Source organism: Etheostoma spectabile, unplaced genomic scaffold, assembly GCF_008692095.1.
Source record: "Etheostoma spectabile isolate EspeVRDwgs_2016 unplaced genomic scaffold, UIUC_Espe_1.0 scaffold433, whole genome shotgun sequence".
In the NCBI taxonomy this organism is placed as follows: Eukaryota; Metazoa; Chordata; class Actinopteri; order Perciformes; family Percidae; genus Etheostoma; species Etheostoma spectabile.
Window position 1 is genome coordinate 609,371 of NW_022605608.1, and position 19,179 is coordinate 628,549.

At 39.2% G+C, this 19,179-nt stretch overlaps 2 protein-coding genes across 2 annotated transcripts in view; both read right to left on the minus strand.

Annotated features, from left to right (window-relative positions):
• The window catches only part of LOC116686651 (eIF-2-alpha kinase activator GCN1), a 42,367-nt gene extending 39,535 nt beyond the window's left edge, over positions 1-2,832 (minus strand). Inside the window, exons 1-3 of the mRNA XM_032511669.1 lie at positions 2,776-2,832; positions 1,826-1,928; positions 1,672-1,735 (exon numbers count right to left, since the gene is read on the minus strand). Of these exons, the coding sequence (XP_032367560.1) occupies positions 1,672-1,735; positions 1,826-1,928; positions 2,776-2,793 (185 nt within the window). The 5' untranslated portion in view covers positions 2,794-2,832. The remainder of the gene's footprint in view (positions 1-1,671; positions 1,736-1,825; positions 1,929-2,775) is intronic.
• A 6,534-nt stretch (positions 2,833-9,366) lies between these two features.
• On the minus strand, positions 9,367-15,770 carry LOC116686674 (vesicle-associated membrane protein 5). The gene is made up of 3 exons (XM_032511712.1): positions 15,489-15,770; positions 11,819-11,962; positions 9,367-10,041 (listed from the first exon to the last, which is right to left on the minus strand). The coding sequence occupies exons 1-3, from the start codon at positions 15,489-15,491 to the stop codon at positions 9,898-9,900; spliced, it is 291 nt and encodes a 96-aa protein (XP_032367603.1). The 5' UTR covers positions 15,492-15,770; the 3' UTR covers positions 9,367-9,897.
• Between the last annotated feature and the right edge of the window lie 3,409 nt (positions 15,771-19,179).

Below are 19,179 nucleotides of genomic sequence, written 5' to 3' on the forward strand. Positions count from 1 at the left end.
AATAAAGTTGAATCTAATCTAATCTAATATAGCAAGACGTCTTAACTCTGGGACAAGGCCGTTATGTTTAAATAACGGCCATGCTAATTCCAAACAGACAGCGTTGCCAAGGCAGTTTGGGCGACAGATAGCGTTTACACAGTGGCCATTGTTCCGCTACGAACGTGCACACATGCATTGTTTGTATCACAAACACGGCCGGTCAGCGAAGGCGCAGCGGTAGTCGTGGCTGCAGGTAACCAACTCGTATGACAGAGTGCACGGACCGAAGCTAGCAAGCACTTGCTTACCGCTGCTGTCGTCGAGTGAGTAGCTTCCTTCCCTCAATATCAGGCACCAAGTGCTACACGCCTAACGGCTTTCCGTCTCCACCCTTTTCCTCTTGTCCTCTTATTCATGCCCAGCGCCATTTGGTTTTAACTCCTTTCTGAACTAAGGCTGTATCTACAAATCTGTGTATACATATCTGTGTCTCCGGGAGACCACACCGCACTCTTGCTTTTTGGCAAAGACCCACCCTACTTTCCATCTGATTGGCTAGAACTTGTTTCATTGGTAGGTGGAAGTTTGATGATTGGTTAAACCCAGTGCATAAAAAAAAAAACAGCATGCAAGTACCCAAATATATATATTTTTTTTTTTTTACCTCACGGCTGCATGATAGAGATCTGGCACGGTGCCAGAATACTTAAAGCCCTGCCCATGGCATCAAAATGTCACTTTATGAGTTTTTTTAACATTAATATGCGTTCCCCCAGCCTGCCTATGGTCCCCCTGTGGCTATAAATGGTGATAGGTGTAAACCGAGCCCTGGGTATCCTGCTCTGCTTTTCAGAAAATGAAAGATCAGATGGGCAGATATGGGATCTTGACCCTTACGACCTCATAAGGGGCAAGGTTACCTCCCCTTTCTCTGCTTTGCCCGTCCAGAGAATTTGGCCCACCAATCAGAGAGCGACACCATGGCTTTCAAACGCAGTTGGTCGGGGGCCACACCCGCAGCCTCCACCTTGACCCCCCTTCTCCTCCTCAAAAGCTACAGACTCAGAAATGGCACATCCTAAGAAAAGCTCATTGTGGGACTGGCTCTAGTGGCTGTAATTCTGCAGCAAGGCTGAATTTATGGAAAGAGACTTCAGATATGGTATTAGGGAACCACTAAGGTCTATGTAAAAGAGACTTTAGATACAGTATTAGGGAACCACTAAGGTCTATATAAAAGAGACTTTAGATACAGTATTAGGGAACCACTAAGGTCTATGTAAAAGAGACTTTAGATACAGTATTAGGGGACCACTAAGGTCTATATAAAAGAGACTTCAAATACGGTATTAGGGAACCACTAAAGTCTATATAAAAGAGACTTTAGATACAGTATTAGGGAACCACTAAGGTCTATGTAAAAGAGACTTTAGATACAGTATTAGGGAACCACTAAGGTCTATGTAAAAGAGACTTTAGATACAGTATTAGGGAACCACTAAGGTCTATATAAAAGAGACTTCAGATATGGTATTAGGGAACCACTAAGGTCTATATAAAAGAGACTTCAGATATGGTATTAGGGAACCACTAAGGGCTACATAAAAGCATCCGAAGAGCACCATAGCATGGGACCTTTAAGAGTGTGTTTATGTTTTTGTGTGGCTGAAAGTTATTACATTCACCTACCGATATCGGTTTGGAGTGAGACAGAAGAGCTTGCATAGTCCTTTGACGGCAGGCTCTGGTAACTCTAAAAGAGATATTTTAAAGAAGCATTAGTTTTGAATGTAGCACTTTATAAAAATAGTGTAGAAAACTGAACAAAACCAAAATCCTTCACCTTTGCCCTTTATACACCGTTTGAGCTCCCCGAATATGTCCTTGCGCTCTTTCACACTGGCTGTGGTCACTTTTACAGCAAACTTCTTCAGTGTGTCTGAAACCTAGAGCAATAGTCACATTTAGTATATACATTATAGAATTTGGACCTAGTGGATACTTGGCATTGGTAATTGAGGAATTTACTTTCTGTTGATTGACAAATCAACTAATCATCTGAGTTCTAGTTACACGACTGTCAATTCATATTTGGGACTGCACGTTAAGCCTTCGAAGAAGGAGTGTGTGTGTCAGTTTTAGGTTTTGGCTGAAATTTTACAGGGTGAACTGTGTAACGCAGAGAAATTAGAAAAAGGAAGAAAGGTTTTTTGACAACTGCTCGCCAGTAATCTCTGAAGGCCTCGATTTTAAAACTATTAATATAACTACCTTATAACTAACACAGGCAATATTATACCTGTGTCATCTACCACGATAACTACTGCGTATGTACTGCACTCAACGTATCAGTTAACTAATGACTACTACTTATGGAGGGCGTGGCTTAATGAATAGTCACAGAAAAGGCTCGTCTGCGTAATTTAAGGAATTCAGACCAAATGACGTTAACGGCAGGAGATTTAAACCCCTGACAAGTCACTTTACAAGTCAGCACTATCTACGTAGAGCTTCAGCTCGCCTCCCACCGTGGACAGAAGACGTTAGCTGTAGCAGCAGCTCAGTCTGAGGCTATGAGTCTCGTGAAGTCCCACTGAGGCGACGCACGCAGCACTGAGCTAACAGCCTGCTCGCTAGCTGTTGTTGAAGTCTGCCTTTGTGTCTCATTGCATGCCAAAACACACCAATATGTTCTCAAAGCGGTAGTAAAGACACCACGAATTCTGCGTCTACCCCACTTGAAAGCCTTTTTGGTAAGACGGTAGTCTAATGTTAAAGAACAGCCGCACAGACCTGCGTGTCCGCTGCCATCTTGCCGGTCTTGATGCAGGAAGAACTTGTAGATGTCACTTCCGGGTCACGAGTGCTACGCGACCCCTTTTTCTTTAAATCAACAACAACAACAACAACAATACCTTTGATGTTTATGTTTTAATCCACTGTTCTAAATGTATTTATTTGTATATACATGTGTGTGTATGTATATGTCCTTTTTTTCAAGCTACTCTAAAATATTCACTGGATAGAAATGTTTTTTTCTGTTTTTTTTTTGTTTTGTTTTTTTGTTTTTCTTTCCTGATGCCAAAAAGTTTTGAATATGTTTGTAAGGTTTACAGATAATATATACATATGCATATATATACAAATACATGATATTTGAAATATTGATGTTTTTGTCTAACGTTGTATTTGAGGATTCAACCAATGAAGATAATAATAAAATCCAGTTTCATGTAAACAAACAAAAAACAACAACAACAACAACAACAACAACAACAACAATACCTCTTTTAATGTAATCAATAAATAAACACTTTCATACATGACGAGCTAAATAAAATGAAATAGCAAAATAAAAAGGAGCACCCTAACCCTATATATGTACAAATAAATCTCTGTAAATGTGGATATTTTCAAAAATGCAGAGAGCCTTCTGAAATAGAAGAAAACACCTGAAGATCTCGGGGACATGCATTACATTATTTAGCGCTTTTTTTTTGTTTTTACACAAATTTAAAATTATATTAATATAATGTGAGCAAGTTCAACCTTTAGTTTCAAAGTTAATTTTTTGAAGTTGGCAAGCTTTCAAGGGACCGAAATGTGGATGTCAAACCAAAACTGTTGGTTTAGGACTTCTAAACAAAAGGCACTAGAAGTGTTTTCAGTGTCATGTTTTTGCAAAAAACAAAGTTGAGAATTACATAATTATCATTAATTTGTACCGTGTGTTACGTATTACCGTTAGATAGATGAAAGATAAGACATTACTTTCATTCTTTTTTTTGCAGATTTGAGATCGAAGGGTTCAGATTTGCTTTAGAGAACTGCAGTAAGTGTTACAAAAGCCATGAATTGCAATATGTTCATTTTGTAAATGAAAATAGTAATGTTACTACACAATATTCTGTTCGAAGTGAAGTTGGAAGTAGATATCATCTTTTCACAAGGCCTTGTCAGTGGAATATTTTGGCTAAATCCAGTGTAAAGTCACACCTGAACAAAAAATGTATTAATTTCCTTTAAAATAACAATAATTGAGCTTAGGATAGATTTATGCTATGATGACCAACAGTTGTGTTTCTAATGCAAAAAAACAGAGACTCAGAACTTATGCCTCTATCCTTGTCAGAAGTATTACTGTATTTGTTAAAGTCCACAGAAATGGTCACAGTGGAGCTGAACAGCATCTCTAAGTATGATTTTTTTTTTTGTAATTTTCCTCTAGGTGACACATTACCACACCCAAAAATGTAGTGGAGTGAAACATGGTCTCTCAATAACCCTAAGGTTCCAGTCACCTGGATTCCCTTCATTAGATGTACCGAACAAAACAAGGTTCACGCTGGATATTGTCACAACAAACTTGTACACATCTATTTATTAGAGTGTGTGTGTGTGTGTGTGTGTGTGTGTGTGTGTGTGTGTGTGTGTGTGTGTGTGTGTGTGTGTGTGTGTGTGTGTGTGTGTGTGTGTGTGTGTGTGTGTGTGTGTGTGTGTGTGTGTGTTGGGAGGGGTTAGGATTCGGATTGCACACTTATGTGAATGGCTGGAGGGACAGGTTTCAGGACATGGGAATGGCTGCTTGCGTATTATTGTAAATTAGCTGTGGATGTGTTAGTAAAATTGTATACTTATGTTTTGTACTTCACTTGCATTGCATATTTATTGTTATACCTGCCCAAGGACTACGGGCAGAGGGGTTCTCAATGATCCTTCTCAGAGACTGACATTCTGGTTATGAAAATAATAACTCAAGACCATCTTGTGTTGGGATCACACTAGCTGCAATGCCAAATCGGGCCAAAGGCGTAAAGTTGAAGAGGCCAATGGCCCCTTATCTGCTTCCTACCCCCCCCCCTACTTCTAGGGCCCTTGCTAGGATCACCAATCTTCAAACTTGGTCTTCATTTTGATCTCAACTACACACCTGGGGCTTGGTTGTGACGCTGGCGTGGTGACAAAATCTGTCCACAGACAGACAGACAGACAGACAGACAGACACCTGGCAAGATGAAGATACGTCCTCCTGGTCGCTGTTGTGGCTGGTAAGTATGGTTATTATCTTCTCAGACCACATGCACCTCTTGTGACATAGTGCCATTCCAATATATGGATTCAGATTCATTTGAAAAGCTTTCACACACTGTCAGTAAGCCGCTCAGTAAACAGTGAGTTGATAATATATATATATATATAACGTTACATAGTGCCTTTAGAAAAGCTGAGAGAAAGTGGAAAAAGGACAAACTCCAAGTGTCATATCAAATTTTACAGGACACATTTCATGAACACCAGGGAGTAGTTAAATCTACTAAAACTCATTTTTTTAATCTCACCTGGTGGCTAATAACACCCAGAGGCCTCAGGTTCTTTTTAAAGTGTTTAACTCTCTCAACAACCCGTGTGAAACTGACTGTGCTGTGCTGTGCCGTCCACATTGTTGTGTAAAAACTTCTTGAAACACTTCATTGATAAAATTGCTGGTCTGAGTTTTTCATCCCCTGCTTTTCCCAGTGACCCCGGCTGCCTTTCAGCAGTTTGAGCCAGTTTCATTACACATTCTCCCTGAAATAGTTAAGTAGCTTTGTCCTGCAAACTGCCTGCTGGACGGTATCCCTGCATGCTTACTAAAAGATGTTTTTTACACTGTTGGGTCTAGTATTTTATCCTTGGTTAATGCATCTTTCTGCTCAGGGTGTGTTCCAGCTGCTTTTAAAGGTCCCATGACATGGTGCGCTTTGGATGCTTAGTAGTCCCCTAATACTGTATCTGAAGTCTCCTTCCCAAAATAGAGAACGCCCTTCTGAGCTTTCATTTTCTCAAAGGCAGAGCAGGATACCCAGGGCTCGGTTTACATCTATTGCTATTTCTAGCCACTGGGGGACTATAGGCAGGCTGGGGGAACGCATATTAATGTTAAAAAACCTCATGAAGTGACATTTTCATGCCATGGTTTTTTTAACATCAGAATCAGAATCAGAATCAGCTTTATTCGCCAGGTATGAGGACACATACAAGGAATTTGTCTTTGGAGCATTGTTACTCACACTGTGCTTACACATACGTATCAACCAAAACAGAAATATACACACTAATATATACACAATATATACATACTCTAAACAGAAACAATATAGAGGCATGAGTGCAATGAAGAGATCAATACAATTATTTAAATGTGCGTAGTGCAAGGGTACTGGGATAAAATAGTATTATGTTATTATATAGCTGTTGTGCAACCACTGTTAAATAAGAAAAATTTGGATCCTTCAGTTTTCTCTAATTTTAGACCTATTTCTAAACTTTCCTTTTCTTTCTAAGTCTTGGAGAGATTCTTTCAACATATTTAAATGATTTTAGTATTTATGAAAAGTTTCAGACTGGTTTTAAGCCCCGCCACAGTACTGAAACTGCCCTTCTAAGAGTCTATAACAACCTCTTTGTGGTTGACTCAGGGAAATCTTCTGTTTTAGGGCTTTTAGATTTGACTGCTGCTTCAACCCTGTCAACCACTCTATCCTTTTATCCCAATTTAAAAAAGTGTTGGCATTACGGGCATATCCCTAAAATGATTTGAATCTTACTTGATACATAGGATCTTGGCTGTCCACCTTCGGAATTGCTCTTCATTTGCTGCCCCTATTTCCTGCGTGGTACCCCAAGGTTCCATTTTGGGACCCATGCTCTTTCTCTGTACATGCTGCCCTTAGGTTCCGTTTGAAAAAAAACAACAACCCAACATTTTGCTCCATTGTTTTGCAGATGATGTACAAATCTACTTGCTTGTAAAAAATGATAAGGACACACTTCAGCCTTTGCTGAACTGCTTGAGAGATCTCAAAATGTGGTTGGATCAGAATGTTCTCTGTCTCAACGACAATAAGACTGAAATTGTTGTGTTTGGTCGTGCTGAAGATTTTAATGCCTGTGCAGATGTGCTTGGTACTTTAGTTTCACACATTTGTCCTTGTACTAAGAACCTGAGTGGGATTTTTGACAGTGCTTTTAAATCTAACAAACAGGTGAGTTCTGATGTGAAAACTAGTGTCTTCCAGCTGAGATTTTTGGCTAAGGTCAAGCCCTACCTGCTACGCAAAGACTTTGAAAGAGTCATACATGCATTTAATATGTCTCACTTAGACTACTGTAACTCTTTGTATGTTGGATTGAATCAGTCATCCCGTCATCGTTTACAGTTAGTCCAGAAGGCAACCGCTCAACTTTTAACCGGGACCAAAAAGCGTGACCACATTCCACCAGTTTTGGCCTTGCTCCACTAGCTTCCTCTCTGTTTCAGGATTGATTTTAAAATTGTATTGCTTGTTTTCAAGATTTTAAATGGGTTGTCATCTTCTTATTTATCTGAGCTTTTACACGTTCACACCTGTCAAAGCATTGAGGTCTTCCAATCAGATGCTCCTCGATGTGCCCAGATCCAGGTTGAAAAATAAAGGTGACCGAGCATTTTCAGCGCATGGGTGCTCCAAACCTCTGGAATAGTTTACAGATTCATATAAGAACATGTCAGACTGCTGAAACCCACTATTATTCGCTGGCTTTCAATTAGATTTGAGCTTTGATACCTTGAACTTTTTTCTACAATTGGTTATTTTGTATTGTGTATTGTGTGTTGTTTATGTATATTATCACTTTTTTGAGCTACAGTGAGGTCAATAAGTATTTGAAAACCCTACTATTTTGCAAGTTCTCCCACTTAGAAATCATGGAGGGGTCTGAAATTGTCATCGTAGGTGCATGTCCACTGTGAGAGACATAATCCAAAAAAAGAAATCCAGAAATCACAATGTATGATTTTTTAACTATTTTTTTTGTATGATACAGCTGCAAATAAGTATTTGAACATCTGAGAAAATCAATGTTAATATTTGGTACAGTAGCCCTTTATTTGTTTGCAATTCCAGAGGTCATACTTTTCCTGTAGTTTTTCACCAGGTTTGCACACACTGCAAAAGGGATTTTGGCCCACTCCTCCACACAGATCTTCTCTAGATCAGTCAGGTTTCTTGGCTGTCGCTGAGAAACACGGAGTTTGAGCTCCCTCCAAAGATTTTTTTATTGGGTTTAAGTTCGGAGACTGGCTAGGCCACGCCAGAACCTTGATATGCTTCTTACAGAGCCACTCCTTGGTCATTCTGGCTGTGTGCTTCGGGTCATTGTCATGTTGGAAGACCCAGCCTCAGCCCATCTTCAATGCTCTAACTGAGGGAAGGAGGTTGTTCCCCAAAATCTTGCAATACATGGCTCTTTTCAGGTCACTGACCAGCTCCTCCCGTGTAGTTCTGGGCTGATTTCCCACCTTTCTTAGGATCATTGAGACCCCAAGAGGTGAGATCTTGCATGGAGCCCCAGTTTGAGGGAGATTGATAGTCATGTTTAGCTTCTTCCATTTTCTAATGATTGAGTGGACCTTTTTTCCCCAAGCTGCTTGGCAATTTCCCCGTAGCCCTTTCCAGCCTTGTGGAGGTGTACAATTTTGTCTTTAGTGTCTTTGGACAGCTCTTTGGTCTTGGCCATGTTAGTAGTTGTTTTTTTCTGATTGTAAGGGTTGGACAGGTGTCTTTATGCAGCTAACAACCTCAAACTGGTGCATCTAATTTAGGATAATAAAAGGAGTGGAGGTGGACATTTTGAAGGCAAACTAACAGGTCTTTGAGGGTCAGAATAGTAGCTGATAGACAGGTGTTCAAATACTTATTTGCAGCTGTATCATAGTTAAAAAACTCATACATTGTGATTTCTGGATTTGTTTTTTTTAAATTATGTCTGTCACAGTGGACATGCACCTACGATAACAATTTCCATGATTTCTAAGTGGGAGAACTTGCAAAATAGCAGGGTGTTCAAATACTTTTTCCCCACTTTATATCTGATAATTGGAACCTGGGTTTTTGCTCTGTACTGCATATTTATCTGCAGTACACACATTGACCAGCAGGGCTCACTGTCCATTCCGGTATTTTCTACTGACACTGCAGATTAACTGCACTAAATTAAAAGAGTTCCAGGCTCACTTTTTCTTCTTGCTTCTAAACAACAATATAGAACGTTTAGGCTCTAAATACTGTTTCTATGTGAGCGGTATTGGCTACAGATTAAATAACATGCAGTTGCTAGTAGTTTGGATTTTGGTATGAAGTCAAAGTGTGTGCACAGAGTTAGACTTGTTTTCAGATTGATCATTTGACAAACATAACACAAAAATGTAAGTTCTAAAGATGAATCTGTTTTCTATGCACATCTTACACACGTCATACTGATGAATAGAACCAGTATCGATGAGAATTCCTAAACTTTTTGAAGTTTATTCATCTAATTCGATAAATCTTATTTCAGTCAACAAATGTGATAGTCTTTTGCAACTTTAAACACATTTTAATGATACAGACAACATTTCATTTTTAACAGATGAGATTTTATGTACATCAGTTCATTCTTTCCAATTTGAAGCTGCATATATTCACCAAGTTTAACATCTGTTCTGTTTTTTTCCTCTGTCTTCTTGCGCTGACAGTTGACTGGAATAATCGATTGACTTATTGGTGAATTGGATTCTGTCAGTTCGGCGACCACTGACACCAGTTATCTGTTCCTCTGAGCGGTGGTCTTCAAATGAATATAAAAACAAATTGTACAAAAGCAACAGCCTAATCATGTTTGGTTTAAATGAAGTGGTGAAGTGATGCCCAAGCGGAGACATGACCTTTGAAAAGTTATTTTAAAAAAGCAGCCAAGCAATCAATGGTACCATATCGACTGAAGACGTACATTAATAAAGAGTGGGGCCACAGCTCCCATAAATATCCTAAAACACAGAAATATCACAGACTGAGCAGTTAGGCGTAATGCTAGAGTCCCATAGTTTGCATTCCTCTTTTCCTGGACCTTTTATCTTTACCCAACAATGGCAAAGATTATAAGTCCAAGAACGATAAGTCCAGCTGCCACTCCGATGCCAATAAACACCACTTTCATCTTCTTGTTCTCCCATCTTTTCTTTTGCTTCACCTTGTAGGTGGTCTTTTCAAAGGTTTTACACTAGGGAGAAAATACACAAATAGAATATGTTACATTACATTACATTGCTTTTAAATGTCTGATAGTCTTGAACACACAGAACATACTGTACGCAAAGATGGGATGAATTTATTCGCCTGCATACTAACTTATTTAAATCATCCAAAGGCTTATTAAGAAAACATAACCAATCCAAATGTATACATTTCTTAGTTGTTTCCGTACTTTCTCTTTCTGTAAGTGGGTCTGGAGGTCACATAGTTCCCACGTTGCCCCGTTGGCCAGTGTTACCTCACACTGTTTCTTAGAACTAAAAGAGCAAACTGAGGTTTTAGTCGTACACAGTGGAACACAGGGATCCACTTTGTGACAACATGGATTGTGAGCAGGCATGCTTTTGACACCATGGTTAACTTAATTAACAAATTATCAAATGGATTGTTATATGAAATGGGTAACCACAAATAGTTACTACCTGACTTTGGTCCATGTTACATCCCACTGTTGAGCAGTTCTCAAAGAACTATAAATAACTATAAAACAATAAAAATGTCGGACTCATTGAAGCCCACGCTGTAGGCTGGTGCTGCGGCCTTCTTGCCTCTTTTTGCGCATATTTGGTCCCTTATCTGGTTTCTGTCTGTGTGTCTGTCTGCTTGTGTGTGTGTGTGTGTGTGTTTGTGTATGTTTATTTCTGTGTGTGTTGTTTGTGAGCTTGCGGACGTCGCTCTTGCTGTCGTGTTTTTGTTGTGTTTCCCTCCTTCCACTCTTTCTTTCTTTTTTTTTGTTTGTCCTGTGACATATTCTCATGTCTCCACGTACTGATTGTAATCTTTTAATAAAAACTTTGGTCACAAAAAACAAAAAATATATAAGGTCAATGAGCCCTTGGATACACTTTGTGATAATCCGTGCCCAAGATGAAAAAAAACTAATCATATTTACCAGTTTATGACAATATCCTAACCCCACATTAAGCCATCATTTTATTTTCATTCAACATCCATTTTCATCTCTAAATACAACATTAGCATTCATTTGGAGTCATGTTTCTGGCCAAGCAATTCATAGTCTTTATGTTCCTTCCCGAGGCTATTTTGCAGTGGCACCGTGGCTCTGTCCGGCGCTTAGCGCCACCCAAGTCAATTGGGATTGGTTTAAAGAAATGCCAATAAACCAGAGCATGTTTCTCTCCCACGCTGGACTAGCCAGATCCCCTTCCGCAGCGCGGTGGAAGTCTGGCAATGCAAGACTATCCCATAGTGTATCCAAGTGGTTCTTGAACTTTCAGTTGAGTTGTCTGTCTGTTCGCTTTCTTAGTTTTTTAGTTGAGAACTGCTCAACAGTGTGATTTAAGATGTAAGACTAACCAAAGGGGCAATGTGAGAACCATGTAACCCGCTTGTCCAATGCCGGATGGACATTGGCCTCGTGGCATGTCCTGGACTCACTCTGTCGTACCCAGGGACCAGCTCGCTTCATTCATCTTAGGAAAACAATAGGAAATGCCTTTCTATAAATAGCACCTTAAAACACAATCAGGATGTAAATTGTACATTTGTTTTCCTCTACAGCTCCACCTATGGGGTATTTACAGACATCAATTATGACATTTCCTTGTTTTAATCCCCTGGACGCTTGTGGAAACACTTCATGCGTGCCATTTTCTCCAGTAATTTACATTATCCATTCAATCCAGAGACTTCCACAGAGAACACTAAAGTTAAAATAGTGGGGTGTGATGCTATGTAATGATTATTTTCCACTTAAACAGCTTCTTGGATCTTCCCCTGGTTACCTTTGCAAGCAGCTCATCAGTCCTGTCCTCCAGTTCTCCCAGTTTTCCAGATCTCTCGTCGACTTTGTTCAGGTTGTCCAACATGATAACCTTCACCTCCTCCACATCGTCCTGGGTCTGCTGCAGGCGGTCCTTCCCATTCTCCTGTCCAAACAGCACACACAGCATGGTTAAAGAGTGAGACTTAATGTGGATTCACTCAGTCATTTGGGACACGGCAGGGACTTATGTGCTCTAACTTTATCCAGGGCCAGTTTTTGTTTCTTGGGAATAATCCTCACTTTAAGGGTGATTTTGGTTTGGTTTGATTAGTTTTTTGCCACCTGGACCCTATCTCCCATGCATTTCTGTCTAATAGACTGATGTGAACAAAAATCGTTGAAATTGGTCCAGTATTGAGCGAGAAACACAGTGACCAGGCCGCCACAAACTCGGGTGCAATGTAACCTAATGGGGCAATTGTGCGCCCGTGATTTTTTGTTGTTGACTTAAAGTAACTGTTTTTGCCACGGACAGGCTCCGATAGTTATTAAAAGTGTCAGACAACATTGTCAATCTCAGGAGGTCACCACTTGTCATCTTGAACATAAGTCGGGTGAAGGGCATTCAGGGAGTTTGTTGTTTTGGAGTAGAGAAATTATTGGCTGGTGTTATCTGAAAGATTTTCAGTGGTTTGATTACACTGCGGCTCGGTTCGTGGCGGTCTGTCCCTGTGTTCTTGCTCAATACTGGACCAATTTCAAAGATTATTTTTCACATCCATCAAAAATGCATTGGTGAAATAGCGTCCAGGTTGAAAAAACAAAAACAAAAATAACCCTTTAAAGGTCCTATGGAATAAATTTTTTATTTTTTAAGTTTTTCTTAAACATTAATATACAGTACGACCCCCAACCTGCCTATGGTCCCGCAGTAGCTAGAAATGGCGATAGGTGTAAACCAAGCAGTGGGTATCCTGTTCTGCCTTTGAGAAAATGAAAGCTCAGATGGGCCGATCTGAAATCTTGCTCCTTATGATGTCATAAGGGGAAAGGTTACCTCCCCCCCTTTCTTTTCTTTTCCCGCGCAGAGAATTTGGCCCACCCATGAGAGAGAGACATCATGGCTTTCAAACGAGCAAAGTGGCAGTTGGTCAAGTCCACACCCCCAGCCTCCCCCTTGCCCCCCCCCCCCTCTCCTCCTCAAAAGCTTCAGACTCAGATATGACACATACTAAGGAAAGCTCATTGTGGGACTGGCTCTAGTGGCTGTAATTCTGCACCAAGGCTGAATTTTGGAAAAGAGACTTCAGATACAGTATTAGGGGACTACTAAGGTCTACATAAAAGAGACTTCAGATACAGTATTAGGGGACTACTAAGCTCTACATAAAAGAGACTTTAGATACAGTATTAGGGGACCACTAAGGTCTACATTAAAGAGACTTCAGATACAGTATTAGGGGACCACTAAGGTCTATATAAAAGAGACTTCAGATACAGTATTAGGGGACCACTAAGGTCTATATAAAAGCATCCAAAGAGCACCATGTCATAGGACCTTTAATATTCAGATTTGCATTTCTAATATTTGATGACATTGAAATTGAGTTCCTACTGACTTTGAATGTCATTATTGCCACAGTCCTTTTTGTAAAATATGTGATTAAAACAAATTTAGCCGCAATATTTTTGTCTTTCTGAGATTTAGAAAATATTTTCTGCACAATGCCACCAATTGTACACATAAAGGTCAGTGTAGTATTCATTTGGAGTACTATTCAACCTGGGAACTCATGATTTATTGTCTTCCGTGGCTCTGGAGTCCGAACAACCCCCCTGATGATGTCATCAGGCCTGCGTTACAAACTGGGGTCGTGGGATTTAAAAGTCGTGGGCGTTTACTTGGCCGGCAGGGAGAGTTTAATGAAAAGATGCTATTAATTGCATTATGGGAAATGAAGGATCCAGTGTTTTTGGAGTTTTTATAAGGATAGCTCAGCTTTGATTTTAACCATTGTTTTTTTAAATATATATATGTATTGTGAGTTCTTAGAGACCATGTAGTCAATAGCAGTGTTGAAGGTACTCTGATTGGTGTTTTGTGCTAATGAATACCTCCGTTTGGTAAATACTGTTTTAGTTCCTTTCTAACATTAGATTCTCATATCTGTTATTCCTTGAAAAAAAAGGGAAATCAAATAAAAATCTTACAGCTTGTATTCCAAACAGGCTTCCAACTGAAAATAATCCAACCTTTGTCTGCCTGATAGAGATCAGACTTGTGGCTGTTTAATAAACACAGCCACAGTCCTGTGTGACATGTTTTTTACATTAAACGTACTTTACTCGGCACTGGGGCTAAAGCTAAAAAGTGAAACGATATATGAAACTTTAAAAAAGAAGAAGGACAGGTTTTCCCAGATTATGAAGGATATATTCTAGCAGCAGCTGTTTACACTATCCTCTGCCAGGAGGAAAAGGGCGGCACCCAAGGGCAAAAACAACAACAACAGGGTTACCTACAAATTGATGAGAAACCAGGAGCAGGATATTTAGAGGGTGGTTTGACCTCTAAGCAAATTGTATCTTGACAGGTTCACGGCTGTCCTCGGCGCCATGAGAGGAAGCCGACATCTCATAAGTTGACAGCAACAGGAAACCGACAGATAGAACAAAACAAAACAAGTATGCCCTCTGCATCTTGATTTCATTATTCAGTCTCATTTCCTGTTCAAACTGACACTATGTGTACAAGTCCTCTGTAGGCTGAGAATAGTAAAAGTAGTATCAATGCCTGGCGGATACTGATTCATGGATGCCCTAAAAGCCCAGTTATCTTGGCTTTGGCCGTCCAAATAGTAGTTGAACAATAGTCTGTGTTTAAAATTCAGCTGGCGACACACAGGAACTGCTGCCCATTCCAGTTCCCCTCCTTGCTTCCTTCCTTCCCTCGCTCCCTCACTCCTGCCTGCATTAATATACCTGGCATTATACAGGGAAAGCTCACACACATCAGGTTACGACCTGCTTATTACAGTGTTGTATGTGAACACAATGGATGTCTTGTTAGCTAGTAATATCTCTCAATAGTAAAATCATGTGATAAGTTCAAGAACATTCAAGGAGAGCATGTATGAAGGTTATTAGTCACCCATGCTGTTTTTGACAGCCAAAAATGCATTCTTAATTCATGACTTAATGAGCTGGCTTCATCTTGAAAAGATAAGACATGCATGAAAGGACCTAGAAAACATCATTTGTATTTTATTTGAGCAAGCTATTTCATATGCACCTATCTGCTCTTTCTTCACACCTAACGCTCAAAAACTCACCCTGGGTAGACTCCCTTCATGATTTTACTTACTCCAGATCAACACTGTACAGATATACTCATCATATATCATAACTCATATGCTGTTTCCAACTAAGTACAACTGCATTTGAATCTCAGTTTGGTTATTTACTGGGTAATACTCCTCATTTAAAATGGAAAACATCAGTTGACAGCAGCTATAAGTTACCTATTCCCTTTACTCACTATTAGGCTGTTTTAAGGGACTTTGCCCGCTGATTATGAAGGGTCATATACATAAAAAACTAAAGTTCCCTCTCTTCTCTCTTTCTGTTCTTATCGAAGTTGTAAGTCATGAGCCCAGTTTTTAGCCCATTGGAGAGTTATTTTGACTTACCATGTCTGTCACGTCTCTTGCAGTTTGTCTCACCCGATCCAATGCATTTACAGCTGTGCGACTCAAGTGTAGCCTACTGTTGTAACAGGAAACACAGCATACCAGCTCTGTGGTTTTAATGTTCCACCTTGTAGTTTACCCCGAAACTGGTCCGTGCAACGTTTCGCGATTTCCTTGTTTAATTTTTTTATTTTTTTTATTTTTTTCTTCACACGCGTTTGTTTTCAGCGCGAGCTCGACTCTGTCACTTTCACATCTACCGTCCTGCCCGTTGGACTTTGCGCTGGCTCTATGATGCGTTCAGGTATTCCCGGAAAGTCTAAAATTACAATGAGGTGATCACGTGACCGTCATGTTGACTCGGTAAAGTCCGGACTTTCCCTGATTTGGCTACTTGTTGGTAGTTGGTAAGTGGCTCTAATGGCTGGGACCAAACAGTAGGTTATGATTCGGATTTCCCCTAATTTACCACACCAAAGATGAATAGATCGATTTTTATTTTCCAAACAAATGGGAAATTCCAGAGTTGAAGCAGCACACGTACCGAATATACATGAAATAACAGGATACAAAATAATAAAACAAATAATTTAAAATATATAAAAATTGTGAATAAAAATAAAAAAAGTACAACTGTTTAACTATTATTGATAAAGCTTTAGATAACGTAAATATTGTATGTTGTCCACAAAGGTTAATTTACCCAAGTGCTGTTTTATTTGATATTTGTACTATTTTATGCTACTTTATACTTATACTCCATGACATTTTAGGGTAATTTTTTTTTTTTTTTTACTCCAAAACATGTATTTGACAGCTATAGCTACTAGTTAGGCCTACTACTGACAGGTTTTCAGTTTTTTTCAGGTTAAGATTTATTCAATAACTATATGTTTTTTTTTTTCCTTTTTAATTATGGTGCATTGTTTGCTATCATCATATCAATAGGATAGGATAGGAAAGTAGTTAAAACTAAAAAAAGGCTACATTTCCCCAGCTACATTAGTTTGACAGCTTTGGTGACTGACAGAGGTAGAAAAAGTACTCAGATTACACTCAATAAAAATATGCTGAATGTCCCATTTCAGAATAAAAGCCTCTACATAATATTACTGGGTCACATTTATGGATGCATTAATGTGCAGCTGGTCAAGGTGGACCTATCTTCAACTACTTCATATACTTCTGTATAGCTTAATCCATAATAATTTAGTAGTTGATTCATATTTTGTAAAAGTTAACTTAATTCGCATTCTAAAATAACATTTTTTTTTTTTACTTCTGATATTTAAGTATGGGCCTATTTTGCTGATAATACTTATGTACTGGAGTTGGTCTTTGAAATTACCAGGGGGGACCTAAATGCAGCAGCACTCATCTGTTTGTTAATGTTACTAGATGACTGCTGGAGCAGATGATGCAAGGACATGTTCTGTGTGAACAGTCAGTAAAATGTAATCTTATCTTATCTTATAGTGCCATTGTCTCATATCCTTCATCCAACAGGAAAACTAGTGAGAACTGCACAACAGATTCATCATAAACATGCCTTTCCGCTCCACTCCGTTCAGTGAGAGTTTGGCCGCATCTGACCTGTCCTCTCTATACATCTTTGTCATGTCATAAAAATTAGACTAGTCCACTTCATTTCTAGCAGACCTTTGCAGACTTGCTGCAGAACATTGTGTGCTGTTTGGTCACTGAAGGGTGTTGCTTTTTTTTTTACAGGCTGTGCATGATGGAAAGTGACTGCTGGTCCTCCCTTAAGAAACATATGTGGTGTGCAGATAATATCCCCACAGGGACTTACGTTGTGTCTGGGGCACTAAAACATACATTTATATTGACCTTATTGCACTATTATGGTCATGTACTTTTTGACCTAGGGTTTTGGTTTGGTGTCCTTTACCTGGAGTTCTTTTTAAATTAAACGGACAACAATGGCACCATTGTTTTGCAATAGACTCATTTGTGGCTTACAGTTAGGCTACATACAGTTACACATAAGTCTCGACATGTGTTGGGTCACACCAAGACCCAAAGAGACCAAATATCTCTCGGGGGTCTCTTAAAGCAGGATGGTTTGTCATCATTTACTAAAACTGCACGTCACTGGAGACCACACAGGCTCTTAATCATGACTGCTGCTGTTGTGTGTGTGTGTGTGTGTGTGTCGCACAGACAACACAACTCCATTGTAGCTTTACTGCGTCACTCACACTGGCAATTTGAATTCTTTTCAACAGCCTTTGTTTCATTCAGTGAGAGTCATACGCCAAACAAAACACCATCAGGCAGACCCCATTATCTCTGATTACAGAAGATGTCCAAACATAACTGAGAGATCATGACCTACATGCTATATCATTAGAAATTGCAGCATGATTAATTTACAACACTAGTTCATGTGTGCTTCATGTTTTGTAATCTTGTATCAAAGCATGCAAAAAGAGGATGTTGCCAGAATGAAGGTTTCATTTGTTCAAATAGAGGATCTAAAGCTGAAATAATGGAGACCAGAGACGTTTAAAGGTAGAGAAATATCAAACAGAGGAAGTAGGGTAATTAATACATTTCCTCCTAAAATCTTAAAGGGGTATGTCACCTTCTTCATTTGAATTTTGTAAAGATCTAAATGTTAAATTGAAAGCGATGGATAAAAGAAAACATTAGTTTAGATCCACATACCCACACTGTATTGTTAAAGCCCTGTAAATACAGTACATATTATTACATATTATTGTCTGTAATAGTATTAAGCTCTCAAAGTCCTGTGTTTATGTCCATAGACTTAACTAACTCTCACTCAACTTAGAAAAAGATGTTCTTATTTCTTTGCAAATGTTAACAGGACAGAGCACATTGGGGGCATGGATCTAAATAAAATGGATTACAGTGCTCTGGAATAGGTATGTGATCCTAATGTGTAATGGATTTTCCATTCAGATATTTGGTTGGAATTATCTTTTATCTACAATAAATGCAGACAAAGTCTAGAAAATGTACATCTATAGAATCTGTATTAAAATCCATATTATTAGCCATACTCCTCACTGATAGCTTTGCACTGAGCAGTTATTAACAGTATGTGATAGTAGTGATACGCCTTTTTAATAGGGAACACTAAAGACAAAGGTGGCGGTCCATGTGAATAAAGCACTCAGAGCCTCACCTTTTCCCAACACAGACCTTATGACCATCATTCCTTGTTCACCGAGGGGAGACCTTTTGTTTAGAGCCCAGGTCGGCTCCGACAGAGATTCACACCTTTTTCTAATCAAAGCACTTTGATTAGTTAAAGCAGACGGTATTGAGTGCAAATCTACTCTCTCAGCTTTTATTTATTCTGTTGTGTCCTGTAAAAATGTAAAACACCCTGACCAGAAACTCCTTCATGGTCCTTGAATAAATAATGTTGATCTAAATAATACATCTACTGATAATGTGCTGTTATCAAACGGGAAGCAGGAAACAGTCTTGTACACATTAGTTACACTACTTTATAGTACTTTCACTACATTGTACATTCATCCATCCATAGATTTATCCATCCATCCAAATATAGCTAAAAGTTGAAATAGTCAGCTAAAAGTACTGACTTAAAGTTAAAATCTTAGCTAACAGTTAAATAGTTAGCTAACAGCTGAGTTAGCTAACAGTTAAAATAGCTAGCTAACAGCTGAGTTAGCTA

What these genes read in the sequence shown, in the direction of transcription:
- LOC116686674 (XM_032511712.1), bottom strand. An exon ending in CTGATGAGCTGCTTGCAAAG is followed by an intron (nt 10,042 to 11,818) that starts GTAACCAGGGGA and finishes TTTTCTCCCTAG; the next exon opens with TGTAAAACCTTTGAAAAGAC.